Genomic DNA, 15477 nt, shown 5'->3' on the forward strand with positions numbered 1-15477 from the left:
TTCTACGAATATACCCTTGCTCTGCTTTAAAACACTTCACTAGCCACACATACATCTGTTTTAACTCCTTTTCAAAAATTAACATCTGACAGATTTAGTTTAAAAAGTATAAACACTTCCTTCTTAACAAGGTAGAAAAATGACTTCTTGGGTGGGTAGTGAGGGGTATTTTGAGCAAAGAATTATTGCAATCTGCAACTAAGTGAATAGATTGCTTCATGAGTGCTTTAGGGCAGTGCTTACTATATAAAAGAAACTAAAGAAACACTTGCTAAATGAAGGAACATTTTTAAGAAAGGAGGTTTTACATGACTATAATGTCTAGAGAAGCTAACAGGGATAGTAAAGGTTTAGAAGGAAGAATCCCCGACTTCCCAAAAAAGGGTAAGAGGCCTGGTGGTGACAAAAAGGTTACGGACAGGCACAGATGAGTTAGGACAAAGCAGAAGTAAAAGTTTTTGGAAATCAAATCCAATAAAAGCCAAAGTATAATAAGTACCTATTTCCTTATTTCCTGTCTACCTACTTATTTCCTTCCTTCCTGTTATACTAATCTTATCCATAATTAATGCAATCTGGGGAGCCTTTGCTCTAAATAGAAACTATTCACTCACCATCTTTTCTTTTCATATTTTTCTTGTAGGAACTCTTTCACTTTTTGTGGATCCCTGAAGTCTGGAATTGCTGAAGATCTATCATCAAATAATCCTAGCCAAATCTGTTTACAGACCTTTGGAAAGAATTACAAAAACAAAAGTGTTAAATTCAACATCTTAATGAAATTTTAAGAGATAATTAAGATTCATTCAGAAAGCTAACCTACTTTAATTTTAATAATATTGCTTTCAATAGGATATTAATCACAATGAGCAATGAAGAAGCAACAAATGAAGGAACTAAATTTATTTTAATGTTATAACATGCAATAAAGTCTTACCAACAGCATCACAAAGACCAGCTCCTCAAAGGGAAATAAATGGGATCTAAGAGGACCTCAGATTATTTGATCTTAGAATAATCATAAACTGTAAACCATTAACAAAGTCAGGTAACCTTTATGAACCTCAGTTCCTTCACCCCATAAAACAAAGGAATTTGATCAGCAATCTCTTAAATCCTTCACAGGTTTAAAAATCAACCAAAAAGAACAACTAAAAAGTACTAGAATCATACACAATTTGCTTTTAAAGTATAAGAAAAATACAATGCAGCTATGACTCTAGCTTTATAACTGCCTCCTGTACCTTTTCCCCCCAATGGCTAAAATATGAGAGTTGTACCGCAAGGAGATCCAACCAGTCCATTCTAAGGGAGACTGATCCTGGGTGTTCATTGGAAGGACTGATGCTAAAGCTGAAACTGCAATACTTTGGCCATCTCATGCGACGAGTTGACTCACTGGAAAAGACTCTGATGCTGGGAAAGGTTGGGGGCGGGCGGAGAAGGGGACGACCAAGAATGAGATGGCTGGATGGCATCACCGACTCTGTGGACATGAGTTTGAGTGAACTCCGGGAGTTGGTGATGGACAGGGAGGCCTGGCGTGCTGTGATTCATGGGGTCGCGGAGAGTCGGACACGACTGAGCGACTGAACTGAACTTACTGAAGATTATCTAACTTTTTAGTAAAAATCAAAGAAACAAAATGATGCAGTACCCAAATAAGATACAAAGTATAAAGAGAACTGTACAGAAAAAGTGGATAAGGTGTGCTTCATCAAAATTTAAAACTGTTCCTCTTCTGATAAGGCAAGTCACCAACTGATAAAAGGAAGTTACAACATGTTAAAGAGTGGACAGAAAATTTGAATAGCCACTTCAGCAAAGAAGATATACAGATGGCAAATAAGCAGCCCAAGATCATAGGCCATGTAGAAAATATAAATTAAAACAACACAGAGCCCCACTACAGACACCCATACAAACCACCAGAATGGCCAAACAAAAAGACCTAAGCAAGACAAAGCGAGGCTTTTTTCATGAACTATATCAATCAGAAATATAACGGAGCATAAGTTCCTGTGTTTGATCCCCAGGACCCGCACCAAAAAAAGAAAGTAATGGAGAAAATGCTTTATGAAGCTTCCCCTAGAAGAATTTTCCTTTTCTCCTCTACAGACAATTGTTTAACTCTCTTGTGCCATTAAGTTTTTTGATACCGAAGAGTTATTTCTGGACATTCTAAAAAATAAGAGTATTATTATTGAAATAGTTGGTGTTTTGACAAATATTTATTACAATAATCCAAAAATAACTACTCTACCCACCTCTCTCAAGCTACACAGAATGCTTATTTCTGAAATAATAAAGGTTCTAGCCAAAAAAAGAAAAAGACTGGCCATATCATATGCTGGTGAGAATGTGGAACTAGAACTCTCAACAATGTAAAAATGGTACAATCAGTTTGGAAGATAGTTGGCAGTTTCTTAAAAGTTAAACATATACCTACCATGCAACCCAACCATCCCATTTCTAAGTAATTACTTAACTCAAGAAACATAAAGGTACATGTCCATGCTCAGATTTGTACACAAATGTTCACAGCAGTTTCATTAACTCCAAAGAGAAAACAACCCAAATATCCATTAACAGGTAAGTGAATTTTTGGAATATTCAAGTTAGATACTATTTGGCAATAAAAATAAATTATTGACATAAGAAATTACGTGAATAAACCCTCAGTTATGCTGACTGAGAGACATCAGAACCCCCCCACCCAACAAAGTAATACATAGTTAGTATGTATACATGCAGAGTATACATATTATGTAATTCCATTCATTTAAAATTTGAGGAAATGTAAACTTATCTATGGTGACGGAATGCAGATCAGAGGATGCACTACGAAGGAGCACAACAATATTCTTGGGGATGATGAAAATGTAAGTCATCATGTTACTATAATGATGGTTCACATATGTCAAAGCTCATTAAATTGTACATTTTAAAATACATACAATTTATTATAATTACTTATTCCTCAGTAAAGCTCTAAAAAACAAGTCCACAAGTTTACAAAATTATATTACTTTAAAGAACAACACTGTGAAAAGAACACAGTATATAACTTCCAAAGCTTGACAAAAATTTGAGAAATCAGAGATGGAAAAGCAGCATCCTTCTCAAGCTTACCTGCCTGCTCACTGAAGTAGATGCAGGAAAAATAAAGGCAGGAAAAAAGGAGTCACCCTTCTCTTCTCCTATCATGTACCCCAAGCATGTTTCAGAACAGCATTTCTTGTGGTTCCTTACTACTCTGCGCTCAATACAAATACTATAAAGTCATTAAGGCAGTACAACAAACACAAAGGTACAGTCTTATTATAAAAACATTTCAGTGGAAAAGCCCAAGAAGTGCAAACACCCAGGAAGGGTAACGCAACTTACGCTGCAAGTACTATATAAACCCTATTAGAGGACCTGTTTCTCTAATAAATACTTAGCTACTTAAAAAAAAAAAAAAAGATCCAAAAGGGTACCTGCACCCCAATGTTCACTGCAGCAGTGTTTACAATACTGAAGACATGGAAATAACCTAAATGTCCATCAACAGAGGAATGGATAAAGAAGATGTGGTACATATGTATAAAATGGGACACTATTCAGCCACAAAAAGAATGAAATAATACCATTTGCAGCAATATCAATGGACCTAGAAATTATCATACTAAGTAAATCAGAGAAAGACAAATATCATACGATATCACTCATAGGTAGAATCTAATCTAAAAAAGAAATAAATGATCTTATTTACAAAACAGAAACAGACTTACAGATATTGAAAACAAATGTATGGTTACCAAAGGGAAATTGTAGGGGAAGGGGGAAAAAATCAGGAGCTTGGGATGAAGACACACACACTACAAATGATAACCAACAAGGATCTATTGTACAGCATAGGGCACTCTACTCAATATTCTGTGACAACCTATGTGAGAAAAGAATCTAAGAAAAGAAAAATACGCGTGCGTGTGTGTATAGAACTGAATCATTTTACTGTACACATGAATCTAACACAATGTTGTAAGTATACACCAAAAAAATTAATATTTTTTTAAAAAGTCCACACGAGACTCTTCTCAACCAGAAACCTATAATGATTCTCCAAAAATGTAATTTTAAAAGATTCTATGGCTTTAAAATTACATTCATAAAGAAATAACTGGTAGCTCCTAATTCTTTTATTTAAAAAATTTCCAAGTGAGAAAACAAGACATTTGCTCAAAGACTTATTAAACTGTAATTGAAAGCATTAGCTTAGGATAATTTATGAAATTTAGTCTTTGTATTCCAAAACCCCTATTAACTAACGTATACAGTTTTTTAAACTAAAAACAATTAATGAACAGCAAATAATAAATATACAAACAAAAAGGAGATGGGTTAAAGACAGATCATATAGTTACTGTCTTGGCATTCATCATGGTAATACACAGCAAAGATGGAGTGCTTGATGACAAGCTCAATAGATACCTGAATTAGCGGCCTGTCACTCAGGGCTTCCCAGGTAGCAACAGTAGTAAAGAAACAGCCTGCCAATGCAGGAGACATAAGAATGCGAGGTCTGATCCCTGAGCCAGCAAGATCCCCTGAAGGAGGGTATGGCAGCCCACTCCAGTATTCCTGCCTGGGGAAACCCATGGACAGAGGAGCCTGGCGGGCTGCAGTCCATAGGCTCGCAAAGAGTCGGACACGACTAAAGTGACTTAGCACGTAGGCATGCACAAGTCACTCAAAATTTCATACTAACTGCTGGAGCGTCTGTTCTTTCTCCTTGACAGGTCAAACTGTTAGGGAAATCATGAAAACTCACGGCCTCGGTCCACCACAAACTCATGCTATCTTACTATCAAAGTTCCATGATGTTGTGTGTAGTCACTCAGTTGTGTCCGACTCCTTGCAGTTCTATGGACTGTACGGAGTCTGCGAGGCTCCTCCGTCCATGGGATTTTCCAGGCAAGAAAACTGGAGTGGGTTGCCATTTTCTTTTCCAGGGGGGTCTTCCGGACCCAGGGAATGAACTTGGGCCTCCCACATTGCAGGCAGACTCATAACCGTCTGAGCCACCAAGGAATCCCTTGACACTGATGATGTTGTTCAGTTCAGTTCAGTTCAGTCGCTCAGTCGTGTCCGACTCTCCGCGACCCCATGAATCACAGCACGCCAGGCCTCCCTGTCAATCACCAACTCCCGGAGTTCACTCAAACTCATGTCCACAGAGTCGGTGATGCCATCCAGCCATCTCATTCTCCGTCGGCCCCTTCTCCTCCCGCCCCCAACCTTTCCCAGCATCAGAGTCTTTTCCAGTGAGTCAACTCGTCGCATGAGGTGGCCAAAGTATTGCAGTTTCAGCTTTAGCATCAGTCCCTCCAATGAACATCCAGGACTGAGCTCCTTTAGAATGGACTGGTTGGATCTCCTTGCTCTTATTTCTGACTCTGCTACCCTGCAAAGGCTATTTCCTGTATTGCTCAAATCCTAGCTATACCTGCCACTCTTGGCAGTTGATTTCTTATTCAAGTGAAATGACTCTCAAAATGGGATGCCCCAATCTCTTGGACTGGCAGCATCAGTATCACCTAAAAACTTGTAAATGCAAATTTTTAGGAGCCACCCAAGACCTGTGAAATCAGAACCTCTGGAGGTAGTATGCAGCAATCTGTGTCTTAGCAAGCCCTTCCAGTCACTGTGAAATAGGCCAAAGTTTGAAAACCAACTCTTTAGTAAAATCTAGGCCAGCAGATGGAAACTTCCTTCCATACAAATACTATATATAGTTTTCAGCATTTCTCAAATTTAGTTGGCCATTAAATCTTTGCTTGGGCAAGATTCATGAAACAAAGACAGTATTCCAGAGATACAACTGGGAAAATGTCACAGTCCTATCTCCTTTTGATCCATTCACATTTTAATCCCTGAAAAAGTGGCTTCTGCTCCTATCATTCTCCTGAAAACTGCTATTTCAGGTTTGTAGATCTTCTGATAGAAACACACAAAATTAGCTTTTCTCCATGTTTGTTTTGGCTTTTTTTTTAAGAGTAAAATAATAAACACCATCAACTGAAAAGAGAGGGGTTCTGAGTTGAAGGAAAAATGAGAGAGTGAATAAACTAAAACTACAGGCAGCACTAAGGTTTTAAGGTACGGGTATTTAAAGTGGTATTAGTCAAAATAGTTGTGTGTTTTCTTCCAGGCTCATTTGGCTGTTTAGGTACAAAGTAGGTAGAGTGCTGGCTTTAATCAGGTAAAATACAACAGGCGTGAAGTGAGTGGTCCTAACAATAGACCCATAGACCATGGAATCAAAGCTAGGTTAAGAAAAATGGAAACATGGTAAGAATGATGCACAACAAAGAAATTTGGCATGAGTGGACTGGAGGTCTTAATGGTTATCCCGGAACTACTGGAGTCAGAAATGAGAGGGCATGAGCTGAGAAGAGAGGAGCAGTGGTGGTCAGAAAACAGGACACTTACACTTGAAATCTAAGAATACATTTACTGATATCTAAACTAGAACAAAGGATTCCTGGACATAAATAGTCAAAGAATTCAGGAGGCTGAGGTATCTTATGTGGACACTGGGACTGCCAGAAATGATTAATAGAAAAAAAAGATTCATCATGTGACGTGTTAAAACATATACTGAATGAGAGGGGCTGACTGGAGCATGACAGAGCATGTGATAAATTCTACTGACAAGAACATGGGGCTGAGGGCCTTGAAACATCACTGAGGACAAGGAGGACACGTAACAGCCATCATTTAAAAGGCTTCATACATGATGAAATTCGTTTTGATGATCTCTTTGGGGAGATGAATAGTTTTAATTACAGAACAATATGGTAGGTGTGGCAGTTATGAGCCTAGTTGAGGAAACCAGATCGCCTTAATGTGAATTCCAACTCGGTTGGGCAACAGAACCTGCTTCATTGAGATGCTGGAAGAGTTAAATGAGTTAATATGTCTTCCACTCAGAACAGGTATATACAAGTGGATTTTAAATGGCATTAGCTATTATTATTTGCTGCCGAGTCTCTGTGGTTTACAGTGGAGTGTTATGGGGTGACAAAGTAAGCAAGGATTGGAAAGCAGAGGTCTTATCAGAAACGCAGCAAACCGTGGGTCTCTCATTCCTGCTGCAGACACAATCAAAGCGGTCTTAACGGAACAATCACTCTCTCTTAACTTCAAGAACACTTTGTACCTCTCACATGAAACTTACCACAAACTGCCCTATATTAGGATTAATATGTGTCTCATCTACTTTTGCGGAGACGGCAGTGGCAAGCCACTCCAGTACTATTGCCTAGAAAATCCCATGGATGGAGGAGCCTGGTAGGCTGCAGTCCGTGGGGTCACTAAGGGTCGGACACGACTGAGCGACTTCACTTTCACTTTTCACTTTCACACATTGGAGAAGGAAATGGCAACCCACTCCCCAGTGTTCTTGCCTGGAGAATCCCAGGGACGGGGGAGCCTGGTGGGCTTCCGTCTATGGGGTCACACAGAGTTGGACACGACTGAAGTGACTTAGCAGTAGCAGCAGCATCTACTTTTGAATTCCCCATAATGCTGAAACAATGTGTGGGGTTGTGCCATACTAAGGGTTCAGTAGCCAGGTTGATAATAGTTAAAACCAGACCTTATGAAGGAATTAAAAATAAAATCACACATCAACCAACAGAATAAATTCGTGAAATTGTCAGAATAATTATTCTACTGCTAATCCACTTTAGAATTGCAATCACGATAACCACTGAAAGAATCTAGAATATTTTAACATATATTTATCAGTCAGGGTCAGCCGTAGGAAACCGATGACACATTCAATTTGAGTAATCTGAGAATTGCAACAGAGACTGTTTAAAGCGGAGGTAGGCTGTAAGGAAATCACCAGTGAGAGTATAGTGTCCCAGGGTTATTAGCAACAGCAGGGCCTGCCTATCACCACCTACTGGCAGCAAAGGGAGGAGGAGAGGAAGTGGTCACAACCTTAACTTGATGGGAGCTTTGACCTTCAATGAAAGGAGGCAGCGAGGCTACAGAAATCCCACACTAAAGAAGTTAAGGAAATAACTATCCTAACCTTTCCCTTCTTCCTTTCTTTGATCTGCTAACAATATTCTCCATCAGTTAAACCCTTCCAGGAGGCAAGAAAACCCACTTGTGTAACCCGAAAAACCAGGTGCTCGGAGACATAACAGGGTTAAAAACTAGGGCTAGAAGGGCAGATGAAAGATATGCAGCACTGCACGTAAATCACATAATAAAATTCATTCAGTGCAAGCAATTTAACAAACAATTCTGAAAATAAAAAACAGGGAACACCTATACTAATTCTCAATTACTCACACATAAAAGAGTTAAGAAAACAGTGTTGCATCAGGCAAATAGATATGACATGTTATAGTTTTATAATCCCCTCAAGGACAACAAAATAGAGAAACCTGCTGCAATGGATACTAACCTTTATTCAGACAACCCCAATATTTTCATAAAATAGATACAAAGAATAAACAATGTGACATGACTCTACCAGTAACCTCTAAGTCCAAAGATACAAAATAAGGAAAATACAGGAAGATGTTCTGGAATTACCGAAACTTTAGTCATTAAGCCAATCTACACATATCAACTAGAGTTCAGATTTTTTTTTTGCCCTTTCTCTCCTCCTTCCGTTAAAATACAATTATAGCAATTAACAATACTGCCTATAAAATACAGGAACAAATAATAGGAGACTTAAAGAACTGAAAAATTCATGAGCATAATATCCACGTTTGAGGAGCAAAAAGAAAAGATTAACAGAAATAATCATGAACAGGAAACATTAGAAACTCTCTAGTGAGTTACCATAGATCTACACAAATTCTGTCAGCAACATATCATTTTGCCCTAAAAGGGACAGACAATAAGGGTTTGGGGTGCCTTAGTTTGTCCTAAAAACTCACAATCAGAAAAAATATACTTCAAATATGTGTCATGACTTAAGTTAAATAAATACTGGGGAAAAAAGTACATTATTAAAATTTCCTATACTCACCCAGACTACATGAGCATGACTATGCTAATATTTCTAGGCCATCGGCTAACAGGTATTTCTCAGTGATGTCCTATCTATAAAGAATTTATACAAACTAATAATGTTTAAAGAAATAATAACACTATCCATATACTTTATGCAAAGATACAGATAGTCCTGCATTTATATACATCCTTTTAGGATCATCTTAAAATTTGGTTTTAAAAAATCTTTCAGCAAGAATTAGAACATATACAGCTGAGTCACTGAAAACAGACACACACACAAGTTCTATGTGCAGACCACCGGGACACGAGACTTGTGAACCAAATATCTAAATGGGTAGGTGAGGGAGTATCAGATTAAAGACATCGAATCCAATTTATTTAATCCCAGTTTGTTGTTGTTTTTTAATTTAAGCAAAAATTACCTTATAATGGCTTCCTTAGCGTAGGAATCAAATTCTTCATCACCACCTATTTAGGTCCCAGATCCAACCCGATTAACTCTCCAAACTCATCATCACTCTCTCCAGCCATAAAGTCTTTCCTGACTGATTCCAAAGGGGCAACTTCCCCACACCAAAACACATATATTATCACAATGTATTATTTATTTCATAGCCTTTTATCTAACTTTTAAATGTAAATTTCACATGGCAGATGACTTCTCTTCAATTCATCACTATTTATTTGTATTCTCAGTGCCTGCCAAACACAGAGTAGCCACTGAATAAATATCTGGTGCATGAATGAAAGAAAAATCCTAAGAGCCATGAAATATATGTACAGTAGAAAATTTTTTTCCCTTTGTTCCACCTAAAATACACATGCTGACCTAGAACATTTAGCTTACCAACTTATGAATAAGTAATAAATTCACCAAATCAAATTCTCAAATAAAATTTAGGCCAGATGTTAACAAATTACACCTCTCAGGCTAAATCTGGACTATAGCCTGCATTTACAGCTGAAGTTTCACTAAACACAGACACGTCTGCTTGTTTATCTATTGTCTAGGGCTGTTTTGCTGGGTAGTTGCAACAGGGACTGCATGATCCAAAAGCCTAATATTTACCATCTGGTTCTTTAAAGAAAACGTCTGCTGACCCCTGAACTACTTGCAAGACCCGTGGACTTAATATGATACTACCCCAGTATCCAAGAATAATAAAGATTTAAGTAAGACAATAAATAAAAGCCTGTTTTTGAGGTATGAGTTAATGTACATGAGGAATAACAGAGATGAAAATAAGTCTTTCCCTGGAGGAAGAACTTTCTAAGAGTGAGGACTAACTAAGGGCCAATTTATTATATACACCCATTAACTTGAGAATAACAGAGAGATATTAATGGATATTTCAGTTATTCTCAAAATAACTGATAATCACAAATAAACAGAAAAAAGAAGCAAATACTAGACACCAGAGAGAAATCAAATGAAGTGGCAACACCAACAAAACTTAATTGCAAGTGTCTGTGGGTTGTGAAGGAGACCAAGAGCTCTAATTCAGACACCTACAGTGGAGACTTAAGTCAGTCAGTCAGTATACAAACCTCACAGCACACTCCATGACCTGTTTCATTTAATGTTTCAAATGTCAGAACCACATTCCAGGTAGGCTTCAAAGAACCAAAACTCATCCACATTTCATCAGCTAAAACAAGTTTACTCAAAGTGAACAGTAGCTCTTAAAAACTTTATGGGAACCTAGGCTGCAAACAGGAAGTCATCCGGGGCCTAGTCAGTCTTATTACCTGTTTCCTAAGGAGAGTGAAAAAACTGGCTTAAAACTCAACATTCAGAAAACTAAGATCACAGCATCTGGTCCCATCACTTCATAGCAAATAGATGGAGAAACAGTGGAAACAATGGCTGACTTTATTTTGGGGGGCTCCAAAATCACTGCAGATGGTGACTGCAGCCATGAAATTAAAAAATGCTTACTCCTTGGAAGGAAAGTTATGACCAACCTAGACAGCATATTAAAAAGCAGACAACAAAGGTCCGTCTAGTTAAGTCTATGGTTTTTCCAATAGTCATGTATGGATGTGAGAGTTGGACTGTAAAGAAAGCTGAGCACCAAAAAATTGATGCTTCTGAACTGTGGTGTGGGAGAAGACTCTTAACAGTTCCTTGGACTGCAAGGAGATCCAACCAGCCCATCCAAAAGGAGATCAGTCCTGGGTGTTCATTGGAAGGACTGATGTTGAAGCTGAAACTCCAATACTTTGGCCACCTGTTGTGAAGAGCTGACTCATTTGAAAAGACCCTGATGCTGGGAAAGATTGAGGGCAGCAGGGAAGGGGATGACACAGGATGAGATGGTTGGATGGCATCACTGACTCAATGGACATGAGTTTGGGTGAACTCCAGGAGTTGATGATGGACAGGGAGGCCATGGACAGGGAGGCCTGGCGTGCTGCAGTCCATGGGGTCGCAAAGAGTCAGACACGACTGAGCAACTAAACTGAACTGAAGCCCTTCTCCACGCTCCCAATCCCTGCAAACACAAAGTTTACACACATATGTCTCATCCCTGCTCATGTTTAATCTCAGTACAATTTTTTTTTTTCTGTTTACTTGTTAAGATTGCACATGGCCCAAATACATACTGCCTTTTTGGTTAAGTGACTCATCTTTTCAGTCCAGCCTCTGTGAACCTTAATTCAATTTCATAAAAGAGAGAGGATCTGATTAGTCCCTAGTCCCTAGGCTTAGGCATTCAATCAGCTGTGTGTTTTGCGTCTTTTCCAGCAGAGGGAGCCTTCCCCCATTTCTTCCTTCAGTAAGGGGAGCACTAGCTTGGGAAGCAGCCCCTACCTCCTAAACCCAAGTTTATTCATAAATGTAATTTGTAAACTATAAACAGCTTTATAAATATAAGATTCATTATATTAGCCAAGGACAGCAGTCTGGAGAAAGATTATCAACTGCCTTATTTTACCAAACTAAGATGACATACGTAACTTACCCTGTATGTGTAACAAAACAATCACCTCTTTTTTTATATGGGAAAGGTTGGGGGTGGGAGGAGAAGGGGACGACGGAGAATGAGATGGCTGGATGGCATCACCGACTCTGTGGACATGAGTTTGAGTGAACTCCGGGAGTTGGTGATGGACAGGGAAGCCTGGCGTGCTGTGATTCATGGGGTCGCGGAGAGTCGGACACGACTGAGCGACTGAACTGAACTGAACTGAATAAGTTTCCATGTTTTAGCTAGCTAAATTTATCAATTTTACTTTTGTGATTTCTTCCATTGCTTTTAGTCTATAAATTCCTCAAACTTTTAAATGTTAAAATATGTAGTCAGCTATTTTTTATTAATTTTTGTTTTTTGATGTTACCTACAAGTGTATACATCCTTAAACACTATCATTTAGTTAATTAGTTATGAAATAATCTGTTTTACAGAGAAGTTGCAATTGTGATGGAAAGAAATCCCATACATGCTATTTACCCAGAGTCTAACATCTCCTTTTTCATTCCTCTCTCTGAAAAAATTTTTGGAGCCAGTTACATTATAGATGTAAACCTTTGACCTCTTAATGTGTATCTCCTAAAAAAAAAGGGACATTCTTTTATATGGAGAAGGCAATGGCAAGCCACTCCAGTACTCTTGCCTAGAAAATCCCATGGATGGAGGAGCCTGGTAGGCTGCAGTCCGTGGGGTCGCTAAGGGTCGGACACGACTGAGCGACTTCACTTTCACTTTTCACTTTCACACAAATGGCAACCCACTCCAGTGTTCTTGCCTGGAGAATCCCAGGGACGGGGGATCCTGGTGGGCTTCCGTCTATGGGGTCACACAGAGTCGCACCTGACTGAAGTGACTTAGCAGTAGCAGTAGAGCCAATCCTATTTACTCTTCGCTTCATAAATTCTTTCCAGTTAGTTTTACTTTTTTGATCTTTTGAATAAACTTTAGAATCATTTTCTTAAAAAGGTAAAAAAAAATTCCCACCAATGTTTTGGTTCCATTTGTTCTAAACTTAATTTGTGAAAGCTCTTAAAGCAAAGTGTTCTTATCTCCTAAGACAGTATGAATCTGATAAGCAAGCTTGCCAAGAAGAAAAAATTACCACAGGTTTATGTTTCTCTTTCTACAGAGCAAGTTTTACATTCCTAAAATATAACAAGAACATGGCAGTAAGCAAAGGAGTAGAATGGGCAAGATGTTCATTTAGAACTGAATATTAAGATGTTTTATTTACTTGTCCTGATATGAAGAAAGAACTGTTCTCAGATCATCAATGGTTTAGGGACAGCACCAGCACCAGAGGGCTACCTCCAGCATGAACACGACTCACCCGTTGTTCAGCTTCATCTAAGGCGCAATGATAGTGACTGATTTAGATGGACACTCTATTGTCTGGTTGTCCTGGTGACCGAAGGCATGCATTTGCCAGGCAGCTGACTAAGGTTGGGAATGTAGCCGTTGGCAAAGGAACAGAGAGATGAACTGGCCCAAATGCAGAACAAGTCTCTGAAGTAAGCTTGATCTGTACCATATTCTACATAAATCAATCATGAGAAAAAGAAACATTTAATTTTCTTGGAATATTTGCAACTAGATGGTTCACAGGTTAATATAAAAAGAGAAAAAGGAATATTTAGACAAAATCCTTCTAAGGAAAAATGTGATCTGCAGAAGTGTTAAGTTATAAGTAGGTTTACAAAAAGACTACCTAACTGTCCAAAGGGGACAACTGAACATCAACAAGAATAACTGCTACTGACCAAAATAAATAACTTCACAGTGATACACACACACACACACACACCCCACCCCCAGCTGCTCATTGTTACCTCCAGTGTTCTTGCCTGGAGAATCCCAGGGATGGGGGAGCCGGGTGGGCTGCCGTCTATGGGGTCGCACAGAGTCGGACACAACTGAAGCGACTTAGCAGCAGCAGCAGCTCATTGTTACAGATGTTACAGAACTAACTCATTTTGAAAACAGTTAAATATTGAGGGGGCTTCCCAGGTAGCGCAGTGGTTAAGAATCCGCCTGCCAATGCAGGAGACACAGGAGTCAGGGGTTCGATCCCTGGGTAAGAAAGATCCCCTGAAGTAAGAAACGGCAATGAACTCCACTATTCTTGCCTGGAAAATTCCATGGACAGAGGAGTCTGGTAGGCTACAATCCATGGAGTAGCAAAAAGTCGGACATGACTGAGCGACTAAGCACAAGTAAGCAAAAACTGAGGACCACAAATGGCTTTATTTATGTGCACTGTATCTACTGATATTTATAAGAAATAGTTTTAATGTATTTATTTTGACTCCTCAGAAGCTTTACTGAGATACCATATAACTCACCTATTTGTACCATTTAATGTTTTTAGTATATTCACAAGAGTTGTGACACTATCACAACTAAATTTTAGAATATTTAATATCACCGGAAAAAACCCCACCCCATTAGCAGTTGCGCTATACTAACCCCATGTCTTAGGCAATATTGTTTTTCAGACACTCAGTTGTGTCTGACTCTGTGACCCCATGGACAGCAGCACGTCAAGCTTCCCAGTCCTTCACCACCTCCAGAGCTTGCTCAAACTCATGCCCGTTGAGTCAGTGATGCCATCCAACCATCTTGTCCTCTGTTGCAATATTAATATACTTTTAACAACAATAAAACTACTGTATGCTAATGTAACCAACTTGTAATTGTAAAAATAGCTATATTTTCTAAAAAATAAAAAGAGTGGCACTGCTATACATTTTTACAAATTTCATTAGTACCTGGTTAAACACAAGAAAGTTGATTTCTCATCAGCTGCTGCATTTTTATGTTATTCAGCTTCTGGAAAACGCCACTGTATATTCATGAGACTGGGAGTAAACACCACAAATCAAGTCTGAGAATTATTATTTAAAAAATCTTGACCTTATAGAAACCCTGTAAAGGTCTCAAGGATTCCCCTCTCACAGGATCCTAGACTAAGTTATCACCATTTACCATTTCTACTAAATGGATATAGACAGAGTATTAGCCACTCCACCCAACATATACACAAACACAAAAATGTCTCTCTACAAAAGAACACAACACCCAACCTATCAGACACCAAGTCTTTTCCCTTCCCTCAGTTAGGGAATCTACTAGATCTATCAATTTACAGGAACTGAGATGACAGAGGAACACTGACACTTCATGGATGGAATCAGCAAAATCCTGACAGTGGGAAACTACTGAACAAATTACTGAGCTGACAGGGGAGGAGAAGGGGGAGAGAACAGGAGTGAAAAACAGAAGGGGAAACCTACAGAATGAGGAAGACTTTAAAGACAAGCAGGGCAGATTCCACTTCCAATAATGTCAGAGTAGCTCATAAAAAAAAAAAAGACCAGAAATTAACAACTATAAACTCAGCAAACATTATAAAATATATCAGAAAACATTAGAAAACAACCACAAGTGAACAGAATCTGGAGAGGAGTCAACA

The 15477-nt window shown here is 38.7% G+C and overlaps 1 protein-coding gene across 5 annotated transcripts in view; it reads right to left on the minus strand.

Annotated features, from left to right (window-relative positions):
* The window catches only part of AGFG1 (ArfGAP with FG repeats 1), an 82068-nt gene that overhangs the window by 25987 nt on the left and 40604 nt on the right, over positions 1-15477 (minus strand). For all 5 annotated transcript variants that reach the window (XM_055398962.2, XM_055398960.2, XM_055398963.2 and 2 more), the window contains exon 3: positions 615-730. In XM_055398962.2, coding sequence (XP_055254937.1) covers positions 615-730 — 116 coding nt within the window. The remainder of the gene's footprint in view (positions 1-614; positions 731-15477) is intronic.

The sequence above is a fragment of the Moschus berezovskii genome, chromosome 2, assembly GCF_049115385.1.
Source record: "Moschus berezovskii isolate FMDL1 chromosome 2, NW_MosBer_1.0, whole genome shotgun sequence".
Classification (NCBI taxonomy): Eukaryota; Metazoa; Chordata; class Mammalia; order Artiodactyla; family Moschidae; genus Moschus; species Moschus berezovskii.